At 51.8% G+C, this 27,363-nt stretch overlaps 1 protein-coding gene across 5 annotated transcripts in view; it reads right to left on the bottom strand.

The window, feature by feature from the left end:
- MSI1 (musashi RNA binding protein 1) overlaps positions 1–17,463 on the bottom strand; it is a 28,585-nt gene extending 11,122 nt beyond the window's left edge. The window contains exons 1-10 of one of the 5 annotated variants that reach the window (XM_032168528.2): positions 16,976–17,456; positions 16,776–16,816; positions 16,134–16,215; positions 15,950–16,034; positions 12,684–12,725; positions 11,011–11,103; positions 6,953–7,001; positions 5,739–5,821; positions 4,821–4,938; positions 954–1,034 (exon numbers count right to left, since the gene is read on the bottom strand). In XM_032168528.2, the coding sequence (XP_032024419.1) occupies positions 954–1,034; positions 4,821–4,938; positions 5,739–5,821; positions 6,953–7,001; positions 11,011–11,103; positions 12,684–12,725; positions 15,950–16,034; positions 16,134–16,215; positions 16,776–16,816; positions 16,976–17,034 (733 nt within the window). In that variant the 5' untranslated portion in view covers positions 17,035–17,456. Of the gene's footprint in view, positions 1–953; positions 1,035–4,820; positions 4,939–5,738; positions 5,822–6,952; positions 7,002–11,010; positions 11,104–12,683; positions 12,726–15,949; positions 16,035–16,133; positions 16,216–16,775; positions 16,817–16,975 lie in introns of all 5 variants that reach the window. The other 4 variants (XM_032168527.2, XM_032168526.2, XM_032168525.2 and 1 more) reach the window with 4 other exon arrangements.
- Between the last annotated feature and the right edge of the window lie 9,900 nt (positions 17,464–27,363).

Here is a 27,363-nt window from a genome sequence, read left to right as displayed (position 1 = left end):
GTGTGTGTGTGTGTGTGTGTGTGTGTGTGTGTGTGTGTGTGTGTTGTGGGGGAGGCAGCTTGATGAAAAGTGACGGCCCTAGAATAGGTAGGTCAAGCTTGGGTTCAAGTCCCAGCTCTGCCACTTCCTAGTTGGCTCATCTTAGCTTGTCATTCTTCCTCTCTGAGCCTATGTCCTCATCTCTAAAATGAGGATAAGCATCCTTCCCCCATGAGATTATTGAGAGAATTAGGCAACGTCCCATACACAAAGTTCTCCAAGCTGAACAGCCCTGGGGCAGAGGATGTAAGTGCTTAGGGGCCCTCCAAATACATAAGACCCTCCAAGTAAATAAATAAATAAATAGCCTTGCAAAAGTTTGGTATTTCTTATTTCAAAGAAAACTGCATTGAATAGTCATCATGGGAAGTCCAGAACTTTGCTGGGCTTCCTGACATTGACTTTCAGGTCTAGTGTTATCTTTATGTTGGCTTATAAATGAGCATGGTAATGATAATGCTTTTCAATTGGTTTTCAGCATTTAGGCTCTCAGCATAATACCTTATCTGGACTTGAAAGAGCTCAGCCTAGAGCCTGGCTGTTATAGGTGTCCGTGATGATGTAACCAACAATGGCCCTCGGAGAGGCCCCCACTACAAGCCCAATGCCCTCTCTGGTGGAAGTGGCAACCCTGGAGTCGGGTGGGGAGGAAAGACAGGCAGGAGGCAGGCAGAGGATGGCCTGGGAGAAAACAGTGCCATGCAGGGCCACGCTGGGAGCCCCTGTCCCCAGCTTCTGGGGAGGGGTTTGGGGGGATGGGTGGGGAGAGGCCCTCTTTCCTCAGACATGCCCTTCCTTCCAAGCCTCCAGCAAGCAGACCCCCAGCCATGCACCCCTAGACACCACCCTGAGAAGTCAGACTGCCCGGGAACCAGGGGCATGCTGGCAGCAGAGGGATACCAAGCAGGACTTACCGGGGAACTGGTAGGTGTAGCCAGGGGCGAGGCCTGTATAACTCCGGCTGGCGTAGGTTGTGGCTTGGAAACCAGGGTAACCTGATGGGGCAAGGGGGCAGTGTCAGATATCTCATCCACAGGGTGGATCCTGATGATGGAGAAGGAACTGAGCCACTCATGTCCCCTCACCTTCCTTTATCATGAATAATGGCTATACCCTCCAAATACCTTCTTCATACCAAGCCCTGTGCTGAGCACACTGCACACTATTATCCCGTTAAACTCGCCTTAGAGGTAGGTACTGTTAGGTGCCCCATTTTACAGACAGGAAACTGAGGCTCTGAAAGGTGACACTTTTTGGCTGAGAATAATCCAATGCTCTTTGAGCTCTGGCTCCTGCTTCCCTCCTGTCCTCATCTCCTGCATGCTGCCCCTCCGTCCCTCTGCTCCAGTCACACTGGCTTCCTTGCTGTTTTTCAGCTTTGCCAAGCTCATTCCCACCTCAGGGCCTTTGCACATGGTGGTGCCTTTGTCTGGAGCACTCTTTCCAGATGACTGCATGCCTGAGTCCCTCTCATTGTGCAAGACTCCGAAACATCTTCCCATAGGCATCCTCCTTCCCAGCAGCTACAATTTCTATCATGTCACCTTGGCTTTTCTTAGTACTGATGATCATTATCTGAACTTATATCATGATTTTTTTTTTTTTTTTTTTTGAGACGGAGTCTTTCTCTGTCCCCCAGGCTGGAGTGCAGTGGCGCGATCTCGGCTCACCGCAACCTCCACCTCCTGGGTTCACGCCATTCTCCTGCCTCAGCCTCCCGAGTAGCTGGGAATACAGGCGCCCGCCAACATGCCCGGCTAATTTTTTGTGTTTTTAGTAGAGACGGAGTTTCACCGTGTTAGCCAGGATGGTCTCGATCTCCTGACCTCGTGATCCGCCCGCCTCAGCCTCCCAAAGTGCTGGGATTACAGGCTTGAGCCACCGCGCCCGGCTTCTTTTTTCTTTTTTAGAGACAGGACCTTGCTCTTTTGCCCAGGCTGGAGTGCACAGTGGTACAATCATAGGTCACTGCAACCTCAAACTTCTGGGCTCAAGTGATTCTCCTGCCTCAGCCTCCCCAGTAGCTGTGACTACAAGGTGTGTGCTACTATACCTGGCTAATTTTTAAATTTTTTTTTAGAGATGGGGGTCTTGCTATGTTGCCCAGGCTGGTCTCGAACTCCTAGCCTCAAGTGATCCTCCTGCCTTGGTCTGGAATTACAAGCCTGAGCCACCACACCTGGCCAGAAAGTACTCATGATTTCTTTAAGTGCTGATTTTCTGTCTTCTCAAAGAAAAATCAAATAGTTAGCAATAATGGTGTGATTAAGATTAAAATTCAGATCTGACTGGCTCCAAACCTCTTAACCACCGATCTCACTATTTGTTAGATAATTTCTTTCTTTTCCCACTTTTTTTTTTTTTTTTTGAGACGGAGTCTCGCTCTGTCGCCCAGGCTGGAGTGCAGTGGCGCAATCTCGGCTCACTGCAAGCTCCGTCTCCCGGGTTCACGCCATTCTCCTGCCTCAGCCTCTCCGAGTAGCTGGGACTACAGGCGCCCGCCACCACGCCCGGCTAATTTTTTGTATTTTTTAGTAGAGACGGGGTTTCACCGTGGTCTCGATCTCCTGACCTCGTGATCCGCCCGCCTCGGCCTCCCAAAGTGCTGGGATTACAAGCGTGAGCCACCGCGCCCGGCCCTTTTTTTTTTTTTTGAGATGGAGTTTGCTCTTGTTCCACAGGCTGGAGTGCAATGGCGCGATCTTGGCTCACTGCAACCTCTGCCTCCCGGGTTCAAGCGATTCTCCTGCCTAAGCCTCCCAAGGAGCTGGGATTACAGGCATGTGCCACCACCCCCAGCTAATTTTGTATTTTTAGTAGAGATAGGGTTTCTCCATGTTAGTCAGGCTGGTCTCGAACTCCCGACCTCAGGTGATCCACCTGCCTCAGCCTCCCAAAGTGCTGGGATTACAGGCATGAGCCAAGGCGCCTAACCTCTTTTTCTACCTTTTAAATGAAGGGTGAAAACAGCTCATGAATCACCTTAGAAGAAAACTTTCTCAATGTTCTAAATAAAACAAGGTGAAAGAGACAGGACAACTAACTACAATACCTGATTCTAGCCTGGATCTTGTTCTGAAGGACAAAAATATTCTATAAAGAGCAGTACTGGGTCTGGCTGGGCACGGTGGCTCATGCCTACCACCACAACACTTTGGGAGCCTAAGGTGAGAGGATTGCTTGAGGCCAGGAGTTCGAGACCAGCTGGGCAACATAGTGAGACCTTGTCTCTACCAAAAAAAAAAAAAAAAAAGAGCATTATTGGGTCAATTGATAAAATTGGAAAATAGAAAGTAGATTAGATAAAAATATTGTATCAATTATAAACTTAGGAAGTTGATAACTAAACTGTGGTTACGTGAAAGAATATCCCTAATCTTAGGAAGCATCAAAGGGTAAAGGGCCACGATGCATGTAACTAACCCTCAAATGATTCAGTGAAAAATCACAAGTCTGTGTGTATACATGTGTACATACATATTTGCAAACACACATACACGCACATATATACACATAGAGTAAAACTGATCAAGCAAAATGGGGCAAACTGTTAAGAACAGGTGAATCTGATAACAGGGCATAGGGATGTTCTTTGTACTGTTTTATTTTTGCAGCTCCTCTGAGTTTGGGATTACTTCCAAATAACATGTTAAAGAAAAAAGAAAAGCTTCAAGGAAGACTGTGCCCTGTTTGGAGGCTGCTCGCCTCCCTGACTTCTGACCCTCTAGCCCATGCCGTGCCCCCTCCTCTGAATTCCCAGAGTACCTCTCTGTGTGCCACTCCCCCATGCCTGGCATAAAGACCCCCTTGTACTGTTCTCTTTCTGTGTGTACACATCTCATCTACCCAGGGAGCCTATGAGCTTCCTGGGGGCCAAACTCAGATTTACCACCCTCAGTCTTGGACCCAAAGCACAGCTGACTCCTGCTCAGCTTTCAAGGCTCATGGCAGCCTTCACCTCCTCCAGGAAGTCTCCCCAACCTCCAGGTGGGTTTAGGTGCCTCCTTGGGCCTCCCACAGCCTCCAGTCACTCTGTAGTGGCAGTGCCCCTTTACTCTGTCTCCAACTTGAAGGAGAGCCCCATGAGAGTAGGTTCCGCTTCTCAGAAGTTGCTCAATAAATATTACTTGAATGAATAAGACCAGGCAGCCTTCCTTTTGCCCCTCCAAAGGCCTTTGGGCCTTTGCAAATGCTGTTCCCTCTGCCTGGAACACTTTTCCCCTTCCCGTCTCTCCAGCCTCCCCATCACTGGCTCCTACTCCACCCGCAGACTCAAATGTAACTTCTTTTCTCACTTCTCCAAGTCATGGTCAAGTTCCCCGTGACCACACTCCCTCGGCACCCTACACTTCTGCATCTGAAATCTATCTTCTTACTTGTTTTTCCTGCCAGATTGTAAAGCTCCAAAGAAAGTCATTGTTGCAGTCCTGGCATAATGTCTGACATATAGAGTTGCTCAATAACTGTGTACTGGATGGATGAATGGATGGAGGAATGGACAGATGGAGGGATGGATGGACGAGAGAGTGGACAGATTGACAGGACCAATGAATATGGTTGGACCTTTCTGCTGGCTACCACCAGAGGGCAGCACCCCCCAACCAAACCACCCCACCTTGGGTAGGACTGCCAGACCTGACGGATCCCTAGTCCCCACTCCTGCCCAATGACTCAGACAGGAGGAGGGCAGACCACAGAGGAGGTGCAACACCCACACAGCCCCTGCTAGCCCTGGGAGCAGTTCCGGCAGAAAGAAGCTGCAGGCGCAGGTTCGCGCATACCCAGCATGCCGATGCCCAGCATGAAGGCGTCCATGCCGTAGGGCATGACTCGAGACCTCCCCCGGGCTGAGCCCGTCGGCGACATCACCTCCTTTGGCTGAGCTTTCTTACATTCCACCTGCAATGAGACCTGGCGGTTAGTCTTTCCCACAGAGCTAGAGTCATTAGCCCTCTTGTTCCCTGGAAAGCCTCTTTATTAATTTTATTAATTTCACTGTCCAGCTGAAAACAATTTCATGGTTACCACTGATGGAGCACTTATTATGTGCTGGGGAGTGTGTAAACGGCTTTGCATGCCATCGTTCGATGAATGCTTACACCAATACTATGATGGAGGAGCTTTTCCAGTCCCATTTGACAGATGTGGAAACTGAGGCTCAGAGAAGGGAGGTCATCTGCCCGATTAACTACCATGTGACACTGCCTCCCTGTCTAGGTTTTCAGGGGTTGGAAGAACTGGCTCTGCCTCCACTCACTCGAAGCCCCTCTGCCTGCCTTTAGAACCTCAGAGCTTCCCTGGCAGGCCCCACAAGGAGCCCGTCTTCTCTGTGCCTGCGCTCCATCCAATCCCAACTCACCATTTTTTTTTGTTTTTGTTTTCGTTTTTGTTTTGTTTTGTTTGAGACGGAGTCTCACTCACTCTGTTGCCCAGGCTGGAGTGCAGTGGCACAATCTCAGCTCACTGCAACCTTCACCTCCCGGGTTCAAGCGATTCTCCTGCCTCAGCCTCCCGAGTAGCTGGGATTACAGGCACGCACCACCACGCCTGGCTAATTTTTGTATTTTTAGTAAAGACAGGGTTTCACTGTGTTGGCCAGTCTGGTCTTGAACTCCTGATCTCACATAATCTGCCCACCTCAGCCTTCCCTAAAGTGCTGGGCTTACGGACGTGAGCCATCGCGCCCGGCCCCAACTCACCATTTTGTTGTTGATTTCATGAAAATGAATTTCACACACTTTCTCCACGATGTCCTCACTCTCAAACGTGACAAACCCGAACCCTAGAGGTTGGACAAAGGATAAAGGCAAGGTCAGAACCAGAGCGCAGGGTCAAAACTCAACCCCAGGTCATACCAATATTCCCGCTCCTCTCTCTCTGGCGAGTGAGAGTTAATGAAAGGCTCTGCTCACAGCCTGGAATCCTCTGAACTATCCACTGAGACAGGGTTTCAAGTCCCAGATTACAGATGAGGAAAATAAGGCTCAGATAAGTGAAGTAACTTGCCCAAGGTCACACAGCAAGTTAGAAAGTGGTAGAGCTGTGATGAGAATACACTCCACATGCTTTTTCTAGTCCTCAGGTGTTTTCCAAAGAGGGAAGAAGGAATACACATGCACACTCATTTAAACTTACACAAAGGTATACATGTCCAAACATACAAATGTACATAGACACACACACATTCACGCATGCACACACCTAGATACCTCCGTATCACACAGACTCTCAGGGCTGCTCTACACGTGCAGTTACCCTGACATACCAGATACAAACAGATATTTAGGCACAGATACCCCCTTTTGCACAGATACAAATACACACACACACACACACACACAGAGCACATACCCCACTCCCAAAATAGACTAAAAGTCCTGAAACAACTGGAGAAACAACCCCATCTCCTCCTGGGTGTGCCCCAGGGGCTGGAAAGGGATTTCTCAGAAGGTAAGGCCCTCAGGAGAAAAACAGCCAGGTGGCACACACACACACAGTGTGGCCCAGACTATCACAGGTTCAGAGGCAATGGGGCTGGGGGCTGGGCAGGAGGTGACTGCCTGGGGCTATGGAGTCAGCCTGACCCTGGGCGGCCTGGCCTAAGCTCTGGTTACCAGGGACAAGGTAAGCCCGGGCAGAGGCAGACACCACTAGGGTGGGAGTAGCAGGCTCAGTGGGTTGCGGGGACTGGGAGGGGTGGGTACTCCTCTGTTCCTCTCGTGTGTCTGCAATTCGGCAAGTTTCTAGCACAGGAAATGGTGGGACAAAAGCCTTCTGTAAGGCCAGGCCTGGGAGAGGACGCAGATCCTGGGGGATAGGATGTCAGGAGGTGAGATGAAAGGGCAGCTGTGACCTGCAGCCCCCTGGCTGACCACGGGGCCCAGCCTGGGAAGGGGGAGGGGGCCACACTCACCTCGGTGCCGGTTGGTGGTTTTGTCAAACATCAGCATGGCGTCGTCCACCTGAAACACAGCCCGCCATGGAGGACCCAGCAGATACCAGCGGAACCCACTACCACCAAGGAACAGGGGCTCTGGCAACCCACTGCCCTCTTGCCCACTCCAGGCTTGACCTTCAGCCTGCTCCCTGCACAGGGGACAACTTTCCTTCTGCAACCCCACTGAAAACCCTTTTCAATCACCATCATCTCAGTGGACCAGCCTGCATTTATTAAGCTCCATCGTCCTCCCAACATTCCCTGCATGGTAAGATCCCCATGGTGTAGATAAGAAAATAGGCTCAGAGAGGTGAAGTTGCCTGCCCAAGATCACACAGCAAGACCTTGACCAAGCTGGGGAGGCACAGAGAAGATACTAGAGAAGGAAATATGGGAGGGAGGAAAATGACGAGATGGGGAAGCAAAAGCCTCATCCCTTTCTGTAAAAGGCCAGGAGGACAGCAACCAGACTGGACTCCCCTCTCTGGCTACAGATCTTTTCCTCTAATTGAGGTTTCCTTTTGCTAGAGGCTGTAATTAAAGCAAGTAGAGTTCAGTGCCTGGGCTGCTTTGCCTCCCACTGACTGGGGGAGGGGAAGGAGACTGGGGAATGGGAGGATCTACATCATCCATCCTCTCTTGGACCCTAGTCCACTCTTGTTACTTCCTCTAGGTACCCCTTGGAGATACGGTCACCAAAGGCCTTGGTGCCACCTTTCTTTTGTCTGCATCTGGTGCCTCCTCCATGCCCTCTTTCTTAGCTAAGGTCTGAGTCACCTTTGGTATATAAATCAGGGGCTGCCTCTGATACCCAACCCAATCCTACTCCAGGCCCCAACCCTCCCCCAAATGACCAGACATCCAAAGGATTAAAAAAAACACACACACACACACAAAACTTTTCTCAAGCCATCAAGCCATGGGAAACCAGCCTCTTCCCTACTCTCCTCCCCTCTACTTCCAGGCCCATCATCCACCACCTTCTTTTTTTTGGAGACAGAGTCTCACTCTGTCACCCAGGCTGGAGTTCTGTGGCGAGATCTCAGCTAACTGCAGCCCCTGCCTCCCAGGTTTAAGCAATTCTCCTGCCTCAGCCTCCCGAGTAGCTGGGATTACAGGTGCATGCCACCACTCCTGGCTAATTTTTGTATTTTAGTAGAGACGGGGTTTCACCATGTTGGCCAGGCTGGTCTCGAACTCCTGGCCTCAAGTGATCCACCTGCCTCAGCCTCCCAAAGTGCTGGGATTACAGGCGTGAGCCACCATGCCCGACCCCATCATCCACCTTCTAAAGGCCCTCCCCTGCCTCATTAAAGACCCTGAACTACAGTGATCCTTCAGCTCTCCTTAGGCATCAAGCTACAGTGGGCCTCTGACTCCCTCTGGGAGAACCAGGACCCCACTGAGCTAGGAGGCAACAAGGTCCCTGGAGAATCTCATGACATCTCTCTTCTCAAAGAGCTGCCTGTACTGGGGCCCATGCAGCAGAGTGGCACTCTCACTCCCATCCTATGGACCCACTCTGAGTCCCAATCCCAAATCAGCTGGACCACCCGAATGGGACAATCATTTCAGGTTCAGCACATCTTCCCCACCCCTCACTTAACCAATGAAAAACAGAAACTCAGAAAGAAGGATTGTGATCAAAGCACAGGCTTTGGGTAGGACGGGCCTGAGTTGGAATCCTGGATCCTGCATTTGCTGGTTGGGTAACCTTGGGCAGGTGACTTGATGTTTCTCTGGCTTTTGGTTCCTCATCTGTGAAATAGGCATAACAGTGTCTATCTCACAGGTTGAAGTTAAATGAAAGACACCTTTTTTTTTTTTTTTGAAAAGGGTTCTCGCTATATTGCCTAGGCTAGTCTTGAACTCCCAGGCTCAAGCAATCCTCCCATCTCACCCTCCTTGGTAGCTGGGACTGCAGGTGTGCACCACCGAGCCTGGCTATGAGAGGATTTAGTGAGATAGTGCATGTAACACTCTTAACTCACAGCACCCGGGATACAGTAAGTGCCTAATAAATAATAGCTATTATTGTTATCTTTACAAGGGAGGGACTTGCCCATAGTTACACGGGGGGTATGTGGCAAAGCTGGGGAAAGAGCAGCCAGATACTACTGGCTTGAAGGTTGCATGAGGACAGCGTCTGTGTCATTTAGGGCCATGACCACCATCCTGTTGAGCACCTTGACTGGAGCTCAATCATTTTTTGAATGAATGAATGAATGAATGAACGAACCAGCCACACCCTCCCCCCAATCCTACAGCTCGGAGTCCTTGCCTGACCCACAAATGGATTCAGCCCAAATCCACAACTTTTCACACCTTCCTCCACCCAACCCTGCAAGGAAGGCCACCATCCCTGGCCCCACTGCACCCTTCAACCTGGGCCTTGGCTGGAGAGGCCCCTAGTGGGACGGTGGGGTTGAGGCCAGGGCAGGGGGCAAGGAAGATGGCTGGGGGTCCAGGTTACCCCCACCGGTGTCCCCTCCTGGGGCCAGCTGAGGGGAGGGAAGCTCCCGGCCCAGTGTCCTTAATAGGCTTTGGTCTCCATGGGAACCCGAGGGCAGGGGCGATCGGGCGGGGGGAGGGGAGGCGGCCGAGGCCTGCTGACCAGTGGGAGCCAAGCCGCCAAGTTCGGCGGCCGCTAAGCCTGAGTGGCAGCCATGGCGGCTGACCATTGTTCCCCCCTCGGCGGCGGCCCCTCAATCCGGGCGGGGGGCCCCCCGCCGCGGGGCCCTTGGCATTCCCGGCTGTCCCCCTCGCTCCCTGGCAGCCTATTCTCCGGCTCCCCCTGGCCTCCCCGGGCCGGTTTCACATGCCAACGCCGATTTAGGCCCGAACAAAAGACGCGGCCGCTGACGGCTTCTCCTGGGGCCCGGTTGCCATGGCAACGCCGGCCCCGGGGGCAGGCGGCCTCCAATCACAGCTGCTGGATCAGATTAGTGCGAGCTCTAATGCTCGGCGCTCAGACACAAAGACACCCTGCCGCAGCCGAGCCGGGCCTGCTGCTTCCCAGGAGCGCCCTACCCTCTGGGGCCCGGGCCCGCCCGACCTGCCCTCCGTCCCGGACCCAGGTGCCCACCGCGGCACGAAAGCCGAGGCCTCTGGTCCCCCACACCACCAGCCTCAGCTGGCCAGGGGACACCTCCCCCCCACACACAATCCCAGGCCCATTTCCCAGGCCACGTCCCCCTTCGCTTGCCTGGGGGTGACTCGAAGTGTCTTGATGGGAAAGTAGAGACCCAGCCTCTCGCCTGTCTCACCTAAAAGAAGAAAGACCAGGGACCCCGGCCCCAAGCAAAACAACCCTCTTTCCCTCCTAGACGTCAAACCTAGGCCCCTCTCTGTCATCTCCCCATGGGACCCCAAAGTTCACATTGTCCACCTTTCAGAGGACACCCTATTGTTGGATGTCGCCACAACATCTACCTCTTCGGAGGCCCAGAAATTAAAGCTCCATGCCCCTTATAGCTCACAGCCAATCCTCTGGGCCTGATCAGGAATTGGGGGGTGCTCTCATCAGTTCCCCCCAATACCCAGGGGACCAGCAGCCCCCCAGCTCCTGCTCCAAGCTCCCCACCTGTGCAAATAGGGTGCCGAGTGCAATTGGGAGTCATATTTATTGCCTCCTTATCATCCTCGCCTGGAACGAGTGGGGAAAGGTTCAATAGCCCGTGGCCTGGACAGGTGCAAACTCCCAGGGGGCCACGGGGTGACTTGATTGAACTGGCTGTGGCAGCACTGCCTCCCTTGTGAGAATGAAGACAAGTAAGAGAAAAATACAGTGGAAGGGCAACAACAGGGCCAGCTACTGTGTGGCTTCTCTGTCCCTAGGGATATCCTGAGTCTGAAGCTCACAGATGAGCCAGGAGGCTGCAAGGTGGATTGGCCTGGTCTCCCCCCACAGCAGGATCCAGCCCCACTCTCATCTTTCGCAGGAATTGAATGACCTGGCTGGATTCGGCTTGCTAGTGCCCCATTCTACAGCGTGTTCACAGCCCCAGCAGCGAGCGCCCCCAGTTTAAACCCACCTTCCCAAACTGCTCAAAATATTGCTTCACATCCTCCACCGTGGTGTTCACCGACAGCCCCCCCACAAAGATCTTCTTCGTTCGAGTCACCATCTGTTAGGGGAGGGAATGAGAAAGTGGGCATCTGAGTCCTGTGGCCTACCGCCACCAGCAGGGGCTCGAGCCCCCCTGCCAGGATGCCAGCTGACAAGCTCTCTGTGGCCCCAGCCTCTTGAAAGGCCCCCCCCGCCCCAAGTTCCCTCTTGGACCCCCGCCTCTAGGCCTGTCATGGGCAGCTGTGCACCCACACCCTGGCTGGCTCGAGTATGCCTCCTTCCTGCCTCCTTCCCTAGGGACTATGTCCAGAAAATGCCTTCCCTAAGGACTAACACAGGGAAGGGGGCAGGCCAGTGACCCAGACCCACAGCCTAACTCTAAGACCCCACTGGCCCTCCTGGGAGATCCCCCAAGGTCCATCACAGAGTCTCCCTGAACTCAATGACGACATTTTCCTCATCAGCCTCCTCCCAACACAACCTCTGGCAGCCCCGTGGCCCCAGCCCTGTTTTAGGAAGAACACATGGTCCTAATTACCCCAGGAGCGCATGGCTAATCCGCCGCAATTCCCAGCCCCATCCTAACACTAAAGCACCTTCTGTCACCAAACTGCTTAATGGAATTAACCCAATTCCGACCATGTGCTCCCTGGTGCGGCTTCCTTCGAATACCTGCTCCATAATTGCTTTCAGGCCCTCTACTGGACCCTTCCAGAGATGCCCCTTTCCTGTCTCCCAAAACTCTTCCTCTCCTTCAGCCCTGGCAGGAGTTGGGGGCCTTGATGGAATTCACTGGCCCGGAATCTTAAAGAGCTCTAGTTCCACCTGGCAAAGCAGGAAACCGAGCTCTCCTGGAGAGGGACCTCGTCCTAGGACCCATGATAAGTCAGTAAACTCAGGGGTCCTGACCCCATGTTCTGCAATCAGTCTCTCCTTCTGTCCTCTATATTCAATTGCTTCAAAAGGAAGACCTGGCTAGTTGCTCTGAGGCCTGGAATAGACTCTTAGGCCCCTGCCCTGCACCAAAAGTTTTTTGAGTGTTGTATCGCTCAACTGCTCAGAAATCCATTTTCTGTGCACCTTGCCCCTCTCACCGGGAGAACTCGCCAGAGCAGCAGGGTAAGAGAGCATTGAGAAAGCAGCCACAGACATCTAAACTGAAAGACAACAGGTGACAGAGTCTGTGGTCCCCTCTGCCTCTGCAAAGGGTGACTGGGGGGATCCAAGGGTAGCTCCCTAGCCTGCCTGTAGCACGGCCTTAGGGTCTAAGTCTGTCCTGTATTTCCCTTCCAGAGGCCTGGGCGTCAAGGCTGTGGTCTATGATGTTGGAATTAGACTCAGGCTCCAAACTCTACTGGGTTCAAACACAGGACGATGAATCCTCTGAGTAGCTCCCCTTTCTCCCAACACACACAAGCCCCTCTCCAGTCCACCCCAGAGCCCACGTGGAAAGACGTGTAGTGTCTTCAGGCCACAGAGCAAGGACGTCAAGAATCCCCTCTTCCCAGCCCAGCCCATTCCACAAACACTCCAAGCAGATGTTCCAGAAGCATCTTCCAGAGCAGGAAATACTGGGAAAAAACACTGCCCAGCATTGCCCATAGTAAGAGAGCTCCTCCCAGACATAGACACACCTACCTTGGGCTGTGCTCGTCGAGGGAAGGCCACCTTGGGGTCAATCTACAAGAAAAGGGACAGGTAGAAGGGGTCTTGGTTATCGCATTTTTAGAAGAGGGACCACACAGCCTTCAGCCCTCAGTACCTCTCTCCTCCCAGGACACAAAGGTGACAGAAATCACAAAAGCCTCTAAGAGGAGAGAAAAGTGGTTAAGCATTTATTTTTATTTTTTTTCAGACAGAGTCTCACTCTATCACCCAGGCTGGAGTGCAGTGGCACAATCTCGGCTCACTGCAACCTCTGCCTCTCGGGTTCAAGTGATTCTCCTGCCTCAGCCTCCCTAGTAGCTGGGATTACAGGTGTGCACCACCACACCCAGCTAATTTTTGTATTTTTAGTAGAGACGGGGTTTCACCATGTTGGCCAGGCTGGTTTCAAACTCCTGACCTCAGGTGAGCCGCCCACCTCAGCCTTCCAAAGTGCTGGGATTACAGGCATGAGCCACCACACCCAGCCAGTTAAGCATTTAGACCCTAACGTCCCACTGCTGGGTTCAAATCCCATTTGCACTGTTTCCCAGCTGTGAGACCATGGACAAGTTATTTCCCCTCTTTGAACATCAGGGTCAAGTTCACCTGCAAAATGGGCAAATAATAACACCCACCTCAAAGGGTCATCAGCAGATTATTGGAGATAATGCATACAAAGCACTTGGCATGGTGTCTAGCTCACAGCAAAAACAAAAACAAGAAAATGTAAGCTGTCTTATTCCTTCAAGTATCAGGTAAATTGAGGGCCTTCCTTGCGTAACTGACTTCACACAGATGACCTATCTAGGTAAGGTATGCAATTCAGGCTTTGGAAACCCTGCAAATGGGAATACTCTTTGTCTGCAAAAGGCCACAAGCTGAGAGTTCATAACCATCAGGAGTAGGCTCAGTTCTGTTTTCCCAGTACTATCAACATCAAACAGCTCCCTGATAATGCAGCTAGGCTTGGGGCAAGGAAGAGTGCAGTCTTCGGTGACGTGAAAGGGCATGGGACTTGACTTAGAAACTCTGGGCCTCTTGCCAAGCCTGTGATCTTGGTAATGCACTGGAACTCTCTGAGCCTCAGTTCCTTCATCTGCAAAGTGGGGACAATCACACCCGCTTTTCCCAGGGGCAGCTGCGGGGAATCAGATGAGATAACGCGGGTGAAAGCGGCCCTTTGTGAACTGCCTTTCATTGCACAAACAAAGGTGCTATTACCAGCAGGCCACCTTTGCCCTTGGCTGTGAACAACCAGAGGGAAAAATCAAGATGCATCTGGGTGTACTCCTGGGTACTATAGCTGTTTGACAAACAGCAAAAGACAGGGCATGAGACGCTGTGATCCATGCAGGGCCTACGGGGCCAGGTCAGGCCAGAGCTTTTTGACACCCACATGGGTGGACGTCATTCATAAGTTCACCAGCCAATCGCAGGGAAGATCTATCTTTTCCCAAAGTTCCTTCTGTTCAAAACTCAGCCTCGTTCTAGGCAGCTGGCTCTGGCTTCTCTCTGAATGGCACAGACCAGGAACTAGCCTCCTACAGGCTCCCCCACTGGAATCTGTCCACAGAGAGGGAACCTCCAAAATCCACACTAGGGCAATGCCTCCTCTCCTGCCAAGTCCCACTGGGCTCCAGGGAAAAATCACAACTGCCCATTTCTCCCGCCTGAAGTTTCAATTCCACACCTCCACGGACATGTCCATCCTTCTATTTCTCCCAGAAGCAGCCGCCCCAGCCACCAGAGCACCACACACAGTCCCCCTACACAGACCCCGATGGGGAGATGGTACCCAAGCCACGCTCCCACAGACCCACGCACACCCCATCCCTGACACACCCCACCTCCACTGTGACTCACAGCTGGCAACATAAATAAAACCCAACAAGTGAATAAAAGGTGAAAGTCAGAACTCAAAATAGACTCCCCACAGTAAACCTCCCTCCCACCCCCTTTCCCAGGCTGGAGGACGCCAAACACAGACAAAGCCCTGGCCCTTTTCGGCCCCATCTCCTAAGGATACTCATCTCACCCTCCTTCCTCCCTCATTCTCTTCCCCTTTATCAATCTTCCACTCCTCCATCCCCCAGCCCCTAAATCTCAGCTTCCTCAGCACTGCAGAAGCCATCAGTGCATTCTGAGGACAGGGGATGGTAGCAGAACAGGCAGCTTGATGGCAGATAATCACCAAAAACAATAGGCCACTGTCTCTCCATTTCCAGGCTTGGGTCACTCAGGCTGCGCCAAGAAGATCCTTTCAGAGCCGGCAAAGTTGAGGCCTGGCCTCATTTGCTCATTACTGCGAGCGGGAGCGGGAGCCACTGGGCAGAGATAACAGGAGCTGGGGACAGGCGGTAATTTGACAAATTCTTGGGCACAAGCAGCTATTGTTGCAGGTAAACAGGAGCCAGGGACTGACCCAAGCAGAGAGGCCCAAGGCTGGGGGACAGCCGGGAAGCATGGAGAGAAGACATCCACACTATCCCTGCCCCCGGCAGACAGACACCCCCATCACATGGGGGTAACCCCCTCCTCTGACTTTTCTCCTTTTCCATCTGCCCTGGAGCCAGCGCCCCCTGCAGGGTCTAAGACACGAAGGAGCTGTGGGACAACAGCAAAATGTTCCATGAGTTTGAATGCCAACCAAGCAGCTTCTCCTAAGATCTAGTCTTCCGAAGGGTCATTTCCAGGCAAGCTAGAGCCCTTCTCATAAATCCCCTCCGTGGGCAAAGCAGGTCCCTGTCTTCCACACAAAGCAAGGAGCTCATTGACCAAAAGTCGGGGGAGGAGGGAAGGAGAGAGGGAGGGGGCTTCAAGGGATGCTTTGCCATTGGTCTGGATGAAGAGGGGGTGTTGCAGAGCCAAATACTAGTTAGAGTTCACAGAAGCCACCGGGTGGGTCAGTGCTACCCTGACTCACCCAATTTGGGCTGGGGGAGGGACCTAGCCCCACCCCAAGCTCTGCTCTGAGGCATCATGATTAGTACTTCTAGGGAGAGGGTGGTGGCTGCCTCTCCCCTCACCAGGACTAGGGGAGGGGGGACGTAGCATCTCATGGCAGGCCAGGGATTTTTCTCCTCCCCCTCCCCCCCCAACTCTAGTGACAAAGTTTCAGAGCATGGCAGCCCTCTTACTCAGAAAAACTCCCTCCTTCCTCACGGACCCCGTCCAGCTGTCCCTGGGGAGAGTCCTGACCCTCTCCTCCGGCAGCCTCCCTCTCCCGAAGGACCCCCGAAGCCCCGAGGGCCACTCACTGTTTTGGAGTCGAGCTCGTGCCGCGATTGCGCCAGCACTTTATCCACCCCCGCCTGGTCCATGAAAGTGACGAAGCCGAAACCCCTGCGCGCCGTAGTGAGGGAGAGGCAGATGGTTACAAGGCAGTGAGTGGCGGGTGGAGGGGGGCGAGCCGGGAGCAGGAGGAGGGGGTGAGGGGCTCACCTGGATCTCTTGGTCAGGGGGTCCCGCATCACCAGACACTCCTTCACCTCCCCGAACTGGCCGAAGTATTCGCGCAGCCCTTCTGTAACCACACACCCGCCTTCGGACCAGCCCGGGCCCCGTGCCCTTCCCCCCTCCCCCGTCCTTTGCCCCCGGTGACCCCGGAGCGGCCCGGCCGCCCCCGCGCCAAGCTGCCCGCGCGCTCTCCACTGTCGCCGCCCCCCACCGCCCTCGCCCCGTTCCCGCTGAGCCTCCTGGCGCCCACCGGGGCCCCGGGAAGCCGAGGGCCGAGCTGGGCTGGAGGGGGGACGGCTCTGGCCGGGTTCCCGCCGCTCCGGGAGCAGCCTCACAAAAGTTTGAGCCGCAGGTGCGAGCAGAGTTGGCGCTGCCGCCGGCGGGTCCCGGGGGCCCAGCCCACCCCCCGATACCCCCTGAACCCCTCATCTGCTCCCCTCCACCCGCTGGGCCGGGTGCACTCGCGGATCGCTCTGCGCTCTCGGGGTCTCTGGGCGGGGCGCGAAAGAGGGCGCGAGGGCGCCCGGGGTCAGCGGGGCGCAGGGCCGGGCTGGGGTGTCCGGGTCCGGGGCGCCGGGGGGTCCGGGGTGCCCTGCCGGACCGGCGGGCGCTCCCGGGCTCGCTCACCCTGCGTAGTCTGCCAACTGAGTCCCCCGATGAACATCTTGCTGCGGGAGGAGGAGAGACACAAAGGGCCCGCGTGAGCGCCGGGCGCCAGGGCGCAGGGGGCGCGGGCCCGGGCCCCGGGGAGGCCCGGCCCGACCCGGATCGGCCATGTTGGCGGGGCCAGGGCGGGCGCGGGCCAAGCAGGCCGGGCCGGGCCGTACCAGGGGTCGTGCGGCGAGTCCGGGGAGGCGAGGCCGGGCTGGGGCGCGTCAGTCTCCATCGGGAGCCGCGGGCGGCGCGGGCAGCGGAGCGGCGGCGGCGGCGGCGGCGGCGGCGCTCGGCGCGGGGCAGATGAGGAGCGCGGCGAAGGGGGCCGGACGGACAGGCCATGCTGCCCCCTCCCCCGACCCCGCTCGGGCGGGCGGGCGGGGACGGCCAAGGGGAGGGCCCGCCGGGGGCCGACCTGCCGGCTCCTCCCCCCGCCGCCCTGCGCGCATAAAGCCCCGCGCTCGCCCGCGCGCCCGGGCGCCCGCGGAGGCGGCGACGGCGCCGGGACCCCCTTCCTGCGGGGCTCCCAGGTCTCCGGGGCCGAGCGAGACCCCCGAATCCCGGTGCGGGCCGGGACCAGGGCGCGGCCGCACCCCCCACCCACCCCGGCGCGGGGGCCCGGCCGCGGGAACGCCCTCCCGGAATGAAGCGCTTCCCGGTGCCTTCAAGGTAGCTGGGTTCCGGATCGGGAACCCCCCCCAGTCTTCCCTCTCAGGTCCCTGCTGTCCAGAATTGAAGAGAAGTCCAATCTCCTCGGGTCGGGCGGGAGATAGCCCCAGTGCTCCCCAGTCCCCACACGCTCCATTTCCCCAGTCGGAGCGAGAAGCCGCCCTCAGAGCCCCCAATTTCCTCCCAACTTAATTTAGAGCCCCCCACCCCCACCCCAGGGCTCTAATTTAGAGCCCTCGCTCCGTTCCCAGGATCCCATATCCAGTTTGGGGGACCCACTTAGTGCCTCGCGTCCCGAGTGGGGAACCTCCATCAGCACCCCAGTAGAAACCGTATCCTCTTCCCCAATCCGTCCTCAGCCCTTGGTGTCCAAAGTGAGAGTCCCCCTTAGTTTCCCCAAATCCCTGTCGTCCACATTAGTGGACCCTATGGTCTGTTGAGAAAATCCCGCGCCCCAAGCCCGGGTTGCCAGTTTGCCGCCACCCCCACCCCCTGGTGTGAGGAGTCTCCCCTGCTTCTCTCCCTCCCTGGCCGGTTTTTGTGAGATCCATTCAGACTCCTGTCCTGATTCGGGAAACCCGGTTCCAGACGCTCATCACCCCCACCACACCGAGGCTGGAGGAAAAGGCAGTGCCTCTTAGAGCCTCCTGTTTCCAGTTTAGGAGCCCAACGCCTCAGCTGTGCACCGTCCCCTCCGAATGACCCCCTTCTTTTGCAGAGGTCTAAGCTCCACCCCATCTGATTGGAAGAGCCTAAACTACCTACCCACTGCATTTGGAATGACTTCCCTCAGTCCCTCTTATTTTGAGGCTACTCCCCATGAAGGCAAACACCTTCCTTTCTACCCCCATCTTCTGGGTCTCTGGGATCCCCCAGTACTTGCACCCAAGGCTCCTGGGAGTCACCTCACGTACTTCTAAAATTCCCTCCCTCCAGCCTGGGAACAACCCTGAGAAAGTATACTGGTTCGCCAGGGGAGCTGCGGGGCCACTCTCCTTATCCCCACCTCTCCATATCCCCACCTCTCCTTATCCCCACCTCTCCATATCCCCACCTCTCCATATCCCCACCTCTCCATATCCCCACCTCTCCATATCCCCACCTCTCCTTATCCCCACCTCTCCATATCCCCACCCTTATCCCCCACCTCTCCATATCCCCACCTCTCCTTATCCCCATCTATCCATATCCCCTCTCCATTTCCACCCCCACATTACCTCCCATATCCCACTCCCTTAATCCATCCTGTGTAATCCAGTGACAACCCATGTTGACAAGCCCTTTGCTGTTCATCTTCACATTCCATGCTGAATTCAACACCTTTTATTCCTGGACATCATAACTCTGACCCCTGGAAGGGTGCCCATCCCCCTCTTGTTAGCCCTCCTTCCCTCCCCCTACCCCAACCACCAGGCAGAGAAGAAAGTGAGAGACTTACAGTAATGGTTTCCTTGGGGACCTTCTGGGAACGCTCAGCAGGTATATCCTGCCATCCTGTGAGCATAACACTAGAAACAAACTTGCTTTTTCCTGTTTGTGTCCCCTACTCTGCCCCACAGTTTCTCAGCATCCCCTGGACTGGGGACTGGGGACTGGGGGGCCACCCACACAAGGCATTTCTTACCATTCCAACATAAAAGCATTCCAGTTTGTGTCGTAGCAGAGACACAGATGAGGGTGAGCAGGTAGCCTCTGCAGTATTAGGGGGCTGACTCTTCTTAGGTCTGAACTTAAAAAGGGTCATTGGGAGGTGCAGGGAGTAGGGATCTTCCAGTGTTCCTGGACTTTGGTTTGTGTGCTGGCGCTGCTGGGCAGATGAGCTTGAAGGATAGGAAATGGGTCCTTTCCGGCAGTGGCAACCTACCCACGAGAACTCTCGAAAGGGATCTCCTTCATCCCTCTCCAGAAGAGAAGAGGAAACAGAAGAAGAAACGCCTGGTGCAGAGTCCCGATTCCTACTTCATGGATGTGACATGCCCAGGATTCTATAAAATCACCATGGTCTGTAGCCATGCACAAATGGTAGTTTTGTGTGTTGCCTGCTCCACTGTTCTCTGCCAGCCTACAGGAGGAAAAGGAAGGCTACAGAAGGATGTTCCTTCAGGAGGAAGCAGCACTCAAAGCACTCTGAATCAAGACGAGTGGGAAACCATCTCAATAAACACATTTTGGATTTTTTAAAAAAAAGGAAATGGGTAAGGGCATCTGTTCAGAGTCAGCCAAGGCTGTGTAAGGAGTAGCTTGAGATAGGATCCATGTATTAGCATATTCATTCAGAATCTCTGAGGAGGAAGCATCTACCTCTTTTGGTCAGTAGCTTGTCTGTATCACAGTAGCATGGGTTAGACTTAGACAAGTCCTCTTTCAGTGCAGGTTTATCTCAGCCGCGGCAGCTTCAGTCCACTTTGTTCACAGTAGGGGCAACAAGTCCTTCTAGAGGTAGCCCTCACAGGACAATGCAGTTGTAAACTCATGATCCTCATAGTAAATTGAGGATCTCAGTGGTATTAAGGAAAAATGATCTTTACAGCAACGGGCCCAGACTTCAGAATTAAGAGATTAGAGGATGTGGTTCCAGCTCTTTTTCTCTGGTACTACACACATAGAACATCACTCAGAGAATAAAAGAAGAATTTGCTTTATAGTTTTTAAAAAATCCTCTTGAGAAAGACGGTGGGCAAATGATATTATGTAACTTGGCACACGTATTTACTGAACATCTTCTACATACTAGACACTGTCCTAGGTGCTGTAGTCCCAGCAGCTGCCTTTGTAAAGCTTGCATTCTAGAGATGAGGGTCATACAAGTAAATGAATGAATGAATGAGCCAATGAGTGAATGAGTGAATGAATAAACAATAGATAAACAAATGGTGTGTTCAGTTAGATGTTGTAAGTGCCACAGAGAAGGAAGGGTGATAGGGAGGGTGGGTACTATGGGGAAGAAGGTGAGATGCAATTTTATACACACACACACACACACACACACACACACACACACACATATTTTTTTGAGATGGAGTCTTGCTCTGTCACCCAGGCTGGAGTGCAGTGGTGTGATCTCGGCTCACTGCAATCTCTGCCTCTTGGATTCAAGCAATTCTCCTGCCTCGGCCTCCCCAGTAGCTGGGATTACAGGCGTCCACCACCACTCCTGACTAATTTTTCGTATTTTTAGTAGAGATGGGGTTTCGCCATGTTGGCCAGGCTGGTCTTGAATGCCTGACCTCAGGTGATCTGCCCACCTCTGCCCTTGAAAGTGTTGGGATTACAGGCATGAGCCACCGCACCTGGCCTGAGATGCAATTTTAAATCAACAACATTCTCATGGGGAGGGTGATGTTTTAGCAAAGACTTGAAGGAGATGAGGTAAATGAGTCTACTCTGTGATACAGAACTCTCATTTAAGCAGAATGTCTGCATCTCTTAAGTGCAATGATAATCAACATTCATATTTTGACTTTCACTACTCTAAAACTGTAGGTCAAGTGGACTAGGGGTGGATGGGGGCTCAGAAAATGGCAGTTTTTGAACAAATACCTCTATTAGATGAGAAGGCTGAGAGCTGAGGGTTTTCCTTGGCCACTCTTGGAGAAACACAGCTTTAAGATATATTGAAGAGCCTTTGAGAATGACAACAACAAAATTAAAGATTAAATTATAGTCCATGTGGTTTTAGCGTGCAGAGTATTTCACAGTGTTCTCATTCTTTGAAAATGCAATATTGGCCGGGTGCAGTGACTCACGCCTGTAATCCCAGCACTTTGGGAGGCCGAGGCGGGTGGATCACGACGTCAGGAGTTCAAGACCACCTGGCCAACATGCTGAAACCCCGTCTCTACTAAAAATACAAAAATTAGCCTGGTGTGGTGGCGCACGCCTGTAATCTCAGCTACTCGGGAGACTGAGGCAGGAGAATTGCTTGAACTCGGGAGACGGAGGTTGAAGTGAGCTCAGATTGCACCACTGCACTCCAGCCTGGGTAACAGAGTGAGACTCTGTCTCAGAAAAAAAAAGAACAAAAGAAAATTCAATATCCAAGCAAAGCTCTAAATTACCTGGAACTTCCCATTTCTTGTCCATGCAAGACAAGGAAAAATTTACTGTAAGCTGATTAAGAGCCATACATTTATAATCAGTCCATTTTACAAACTTCCCCCACTTAAAAAAAATATATATATATACCTATATATATACTTTATATTTTTTTCTTTTTTTGAGGCAGGGTCTCACTCTGTTGCCCAGGCTGGAGCACAGTGGCATGATGAGGGTTTGCCATAGCCTCAACCTCCCGGGCTCAAGCAGTCTTCCCAACGCAGCCTCCCAAATAGCTGGACTACAAATGCACGCCACCATGCCCAGCTAATTTTTGTTTCGTTTTGTTTTGCAGAACGGGGTCTAACTATGTTGCCCAGGCTGGTCTCAAGCTCCTGGACTCAAGCAATCATCCGCCACCACGGCCTCCCAAAGTGCTGGGATTACAAATGTAAGCCACTATGCCCAGCCTAAAAAGTAGACTTTATTTTTATTGAGGAGAAGGTACAGAGATTTCCCCATACCCACTGCCCCCACATGTGTGTAACCTTTCCCACTGTCAACATCCCCCACCAGAGGGGTACATTTGTTACAACTGGTGAACCTATACTGACACATTGTTATCATCTAGAGTCCACAGTTTGGAGTTCACTCTTGGCTTTATACATTCTATAGGTTTGGGCAAATGTATAAGGACATGTATCTCCCATTATACTGTCATACAGTGTAGTTTCACTGTCCTAAACATTCTCTGTGCTCCACCTATTTGTTCTCCCCTCCCCCAACCCCTGACAACCCCTGATCTTTCACTCTCCATAGTTTTCTCTTTTCAAGAATGTCATATAGGTCGGACGCGGTGGCTCACACCTATAATCCCAGCACTTTGGGAGGCCGAGGCGGGAGGATCACGAGGTCAGGAGATTGAGCCCATCCTGGCTAACATGGTGAAACCCCGTCTCTACTAAAATTACAAAAAATTAGCTGGGCGTGGTGGTGGGCGCCTTTAGTCCCAGCTACTCAGGTGGCTGAGGCAGGAGAATGGCGTGAACCCAGGAGGCAGAGCTTGCAGTCAGCTGAGATCGCCCCGTTGCACTCCAGCCTGGGCAACAGAGCGAGACTCCGTCTCAAAAAGAAAAAAAAATAACGTCGTATAGTTTGAATCATACAGTAGTAGCCGTTTCAGATTGGCTTCTTTCACTTAGTAACACACAGTTAAGATTCCTCTATGGTGGCTTTTTTGTGTGTGTGGGTTTCATTTTTTTTGTTTCTTGGGTTTTTTTGCTTGTTTGTTTTGTTTGTTTGTTTGAGACAAGGTTTCACTCTGTCGCCCAGGTTAGAGTGCAGTGGCATGATCAGGCTCACTGCAGCCTCAACCTCTCAGGCTCAAGCGATCCTCCAACCTCAGCCTCCCGAACAGCTGGGACTACAGAGTAGTTGGACTACAGGCACACTACAGGCAGTACCACCGCCCCTGGCTAATTTTTATATTTTTTGTAGAGACAGAGTTGCACCATGTTGCCCAGGCTGGTCTGGAACTCCTAGCTTCAAGTGATCAACCTGCCTCAGCCTCTCAAAGTGCTGAGATTACAGGTGTGAGCCACCTCGCCTGGCCCCCTCTATGTCTTTCCATAGCTTGATAGCTCATCTGTTTTTAGTGCTGAATAATAGTCTGTGCTCTAGATGTACCACAGTTTATGCTTCCCTTCACCTCCTGAAAGACATCTTGGTTGCATTCAAGTTTTGGCAATTATGATTAAAGCTCAGGTTTTTGTGTGGACATAGGTCTTCAGTCCCTCACTTTTTTGTCCTAATTTTTCTTTTTTTTTTTTCCTTCTGTCAGATTTCTGGACTCAACCAGAAGGCTATGAGCTAGAGTAATGAGAGCACTTGACTGAGAATCCAAAGATCCATATGCTGGTCTTGGGACTACCACTGTTTCTGGTTGGGTGTTTCTAGGGACACTTAGCTTTCTGAGTTTCCATTTACTTTCGGAGTTGCTGCAAGACTTAAGTGAGATTATGTATTTGAAAGCACCTTAGACACTCTAAAGCACTATAGGAAAGTAAAGGTAGTCCATCAAAAGCACTGTGGGGGTGCCGGATATGCTGACTCACGCCTGTAATCCTAGCATTTTGGGAGGCTGAGGTGGACAGATCACTTGAGGTTAGGAGTTTGAGACCAACCTGGCCAACATGGCAAAACCCCATCTCTACCAAAAATACAAAAATTGACCAGGCGTGGTGGCACATGCCTGTAATCTCAGCTACTGGGGAGGCTGAGGTGGGAGAATCGCTTGAACCCAGGAGGCGGAGGCTGCAGCAAGCCGAGATCCTGCCACTGCACTCCCGCCTGGGCAACACAGTGAGACTCCATCTCAAAACAAATGAACAAAAAGCAGCAATCTGAGAGAAGGAAAAAAAAAGAGAAAAATTAGGACAAAAAGCAGTACGATGAGAAGGTAAGGATAGAGCTGTCCATCAACTCTATACAATGGAATATTATTTGGCCATAAAAAGGAATGTGGTACTGGTACATTTGACAACACACATGAACCTTGGAGACATTTTACTAAGTGAAAGGAGCCAGAAACAAAAGGCCACACATTTCATGATTCCATTTACATGAGATGTCCACAATAGGCAAATCCACAGAAACAGGAAGTAAATAGTGTCTGCCTAGAGCTTGGAGTGTGAGGGAAGACATGGGGAAGTGGGGAGTGACTGCCAATGGGTCCAGGTTTCTTTCTGGAGTGATAAAAATGTTCCAAAATTGGTTATAGTGATGGTTACACAATTCTGTGAATATATTTTAAAATATTGAATTATATACTTTAAGTGGGTAAATTGGATGGCATGTGAATTGTATCTCTATAAAGCTGTTAGCAAAAAAAAAACAAAAACCATTTACCTAGTTTGAACCTTTCCCTGATTTCAGTGCCTGTCCATGGAAATGAATTGCCCCTCTTTTCTCCCATAACACTTTGCTTTCACTTTTATTATTATTATTATTATCTAGAAATTATTAAATGCTTTCCACATACCAGACATGGTGCTAAGCATTTTGCAGGGATTTTCCCATTTCATTCTCCCAGCAATTCTATAAGGTAGGAACTACTAAGTTTTTATTTTACTAACCAAGAAAACAAGCCTTAGAGAAGTTAAGTAATTTGTCCAAAGTCACATACAGATACTCCTGTATTTACAATGAAGCTACATCCCAATAAAACCATCATAAGCCAAAAATATTTTCAGGCTAGGCTCAGTGGCTCACACCTGTAATCCCAGCACTTTGGGAGGCTGAGGTAGGAGGATCGCTTGAGTCTAGGAGTTTGAGACCAGCCTGGGCAACATGGCGAAATCCCATCACTACTAAAAATACAAAACATCAGCCAGGAGTGGTGGCACATACTTGTAGTCCCAGCTACTTGGAAGGCTGAGGTGGGAGGATCACTTGAGCTCAGGAAGTCAAGGCTGCAATGAGCCATGATCATACCACTGCATTCCAGCCTGGGTGAAGGGAGTAAGACTCTGTTTCCAAAAAAAAAAAAAAAAAAAAAAAAAAAGCCAGGTGTGATGGCACGCCCTGTAGTCCCAGCTACCCTGGAGGCTGAGACGTGAGGTGAGCCTGGAAGGTTGAAGCTGCAGTGAGCCATGATTGTGCCACTGTATTCCAGTCTGGGCAACAGAGTGAAATCCTGTCTCTCTCTCTCTCTGTCTGTCTCTCTCTCTCTCTCTATATATATATATATGTGTATGTGTGTGTGTGTGTGTGTGTGTGTGTTTGTGTGTGTATAATGCATTTCATACCCAGAAAAACGTACCATAAAGTCAAAATCTCATAAGTCGCACCATTGTAAATTAGGGATCATCTGTACTAAATATTAGCATTTAGCTAACATTTAGCTAATAGCTAAGATGTGTTGAGCAATTATTGTGTCTCAGGCACTTTGCATTGGGAAACTCATTCAATCCTAGCAACAGCTCTCTGAGGCAGGTCCCTATTTTACAGATCAGGAAATGAAAGCATTGAGAGGTCACTTGCTAATAAAAATAAGATGGGTGGTAAGTGAGGGGGCTGAGATTTGAATTCAAGTCTGATACCAGAATTCCCATCATGAACTTCATCATGAACATAATTTTATATTATCCACCTATTTAATGCACACGCAATGCACCTATTATTACAGATGGTTCTGGAATGTCTGTTATGCTGGAATGGGAGCTCTCTAATGGAAAGTCCCTTAAACCTCTTTGCATTCTCCTCCACCACCCCTTATCCTCAGGACCATACCTTACACTAAGTACTCAATAGTTGGTTTTTGTTTGTTTGTTTGTTTTTGAGACAGGGTCTCACTCTGTCACTCAGGCTGGAATGCAGTGGCATGATCTCGGCTCACTGCAACCTCTGCCTCCTGGGCTCAAAGGATCCTCCCACCTCAGCCCCCCAGATAGCTGGGACTACAGGCTCAAGCCACCACACTCAGCTAGTTTTTGTATTTTTTGTAGAGACAGAGTTTTGCTATGTTGCCCAGGCTGGTCTCAAATTCCTGAGCTCAAGTGATCTGCCCGCCTCAGCCTCCCCAAGTGCTGGGATTACAGGCATGAGTCACCACGCCCGGCCTCACTAGTTGTACTTGCCTAGAAACCATCACTGTGCTAGGGCTGGAGGATGAGATGGTGAATGAGACAGACAGTGATTCCTGCTTTCACAGATGTGACAATCTGGAGACACAGTAGTTTTACATACATCTTTTTTGTCTAGGCTGGTCTTGAACTCCTGAGCTCAAGCGATATTCCCGCCTCAGCCTCCCAGAGTGCTGGGATTACATGCATGTGCCACCAAGCCTGGCTGATATACATCTTTTTAACCAAGTCATTTAAATCACTGCAATAATTAAATGTAGTAGGTTCTATTAACGTGCTTGCCTTACAGATGACGAAGCTGAAACTCAAACATCTGAAGTGACATGCCCAAGGTCATGCAGCTGGCCAGTCTAAAAATCTAGCTCTACCTGACCGAAACATTATGCTACACTCTGTCTCCATTCCCCACCCCCCAACTTTCCCCCACTGCCCTGGCAGGGAGGGAATTAAATAAACTATTCTGCTTGCCCAGCTGAGAACACCCACAGTCTGTCCAGACCTGCTGACTCTCTCACTTTCTCACTTTCTCACTGTCGCTTCCAATGACAGCCAGGGCTGGTTTGATGTGTCGGTGAAAGAGGGGATGCTTTGGAGTTCTATGGTTTCAGCATCTGAAGTCACCTCTCTGCTGTAATTAACTCTGTGATTTAATCTGCTCAACTAATCCTTCTACAATTCAGGGGCCAAAGACAAAGATGTTAAGAGGATGTCTCCTTTATGTTTTATTTTTTTTAATGTTTACTTTCAGAAACGGAAACTGCGGACCTGGAGAAGTGAAACTACAGGTCTGTCAGGGCTGACGGTGGGGAAGGGGTGCCAGGCTGCAGGCAGGGGCTTCTCTTACACGTAGGCCAGATCTAAAGGTGAGGGGCTGGCTAGAGGGGAGGTTCTCATCTCTGAGCCCCATCTGGAGAGCAAAGCGCCCTCCCTAGAGCCCAGGTTTTCAGGGACCAGGGAAATAGTTTTTGGAGTTTGTGAACTTAGTGGCAAAAGTGTTAGGGAGTTAGGAGCCTGGGGCTCCACCTCTGACCTTGAAGCAGGCTCTTCCCCTCTCTGAGCGCTAGTTTATTCACGTGCAAAATGGAAAGTGGCATATTATTCCGGAGATGGAAAATTGGTTTCAGTTTTTCTACTTGGCCTCCCAAATTACCTCCAAAATGACTCCTAGTGGCTAGGGCTGGGCAAGGATAGAAATCGGGTGATTGATTAGTGAT

This window comes from Hylobates moloch, unplaced genomic scaffold (assembly GCF_009828535.3).
Source record: "Hylobates moloch isolate HMO894 unplaced genomic scaffold, HMol_V3 SCAFFOLD_12, whole genome shotgun sequence".
NCBI classification, from domain to species: domain Eukaryota; kingdom Metazoa; phylum Chordata; class Mammalia; order Primates; family Hylobatidae; genus Hylobates; species Hylobates moloch.
The sequence above is the reverse complement of the archived record's forward strand: the minus strand, read 5'-3'. Positions and strand labels throughout refer to the sequence as shown.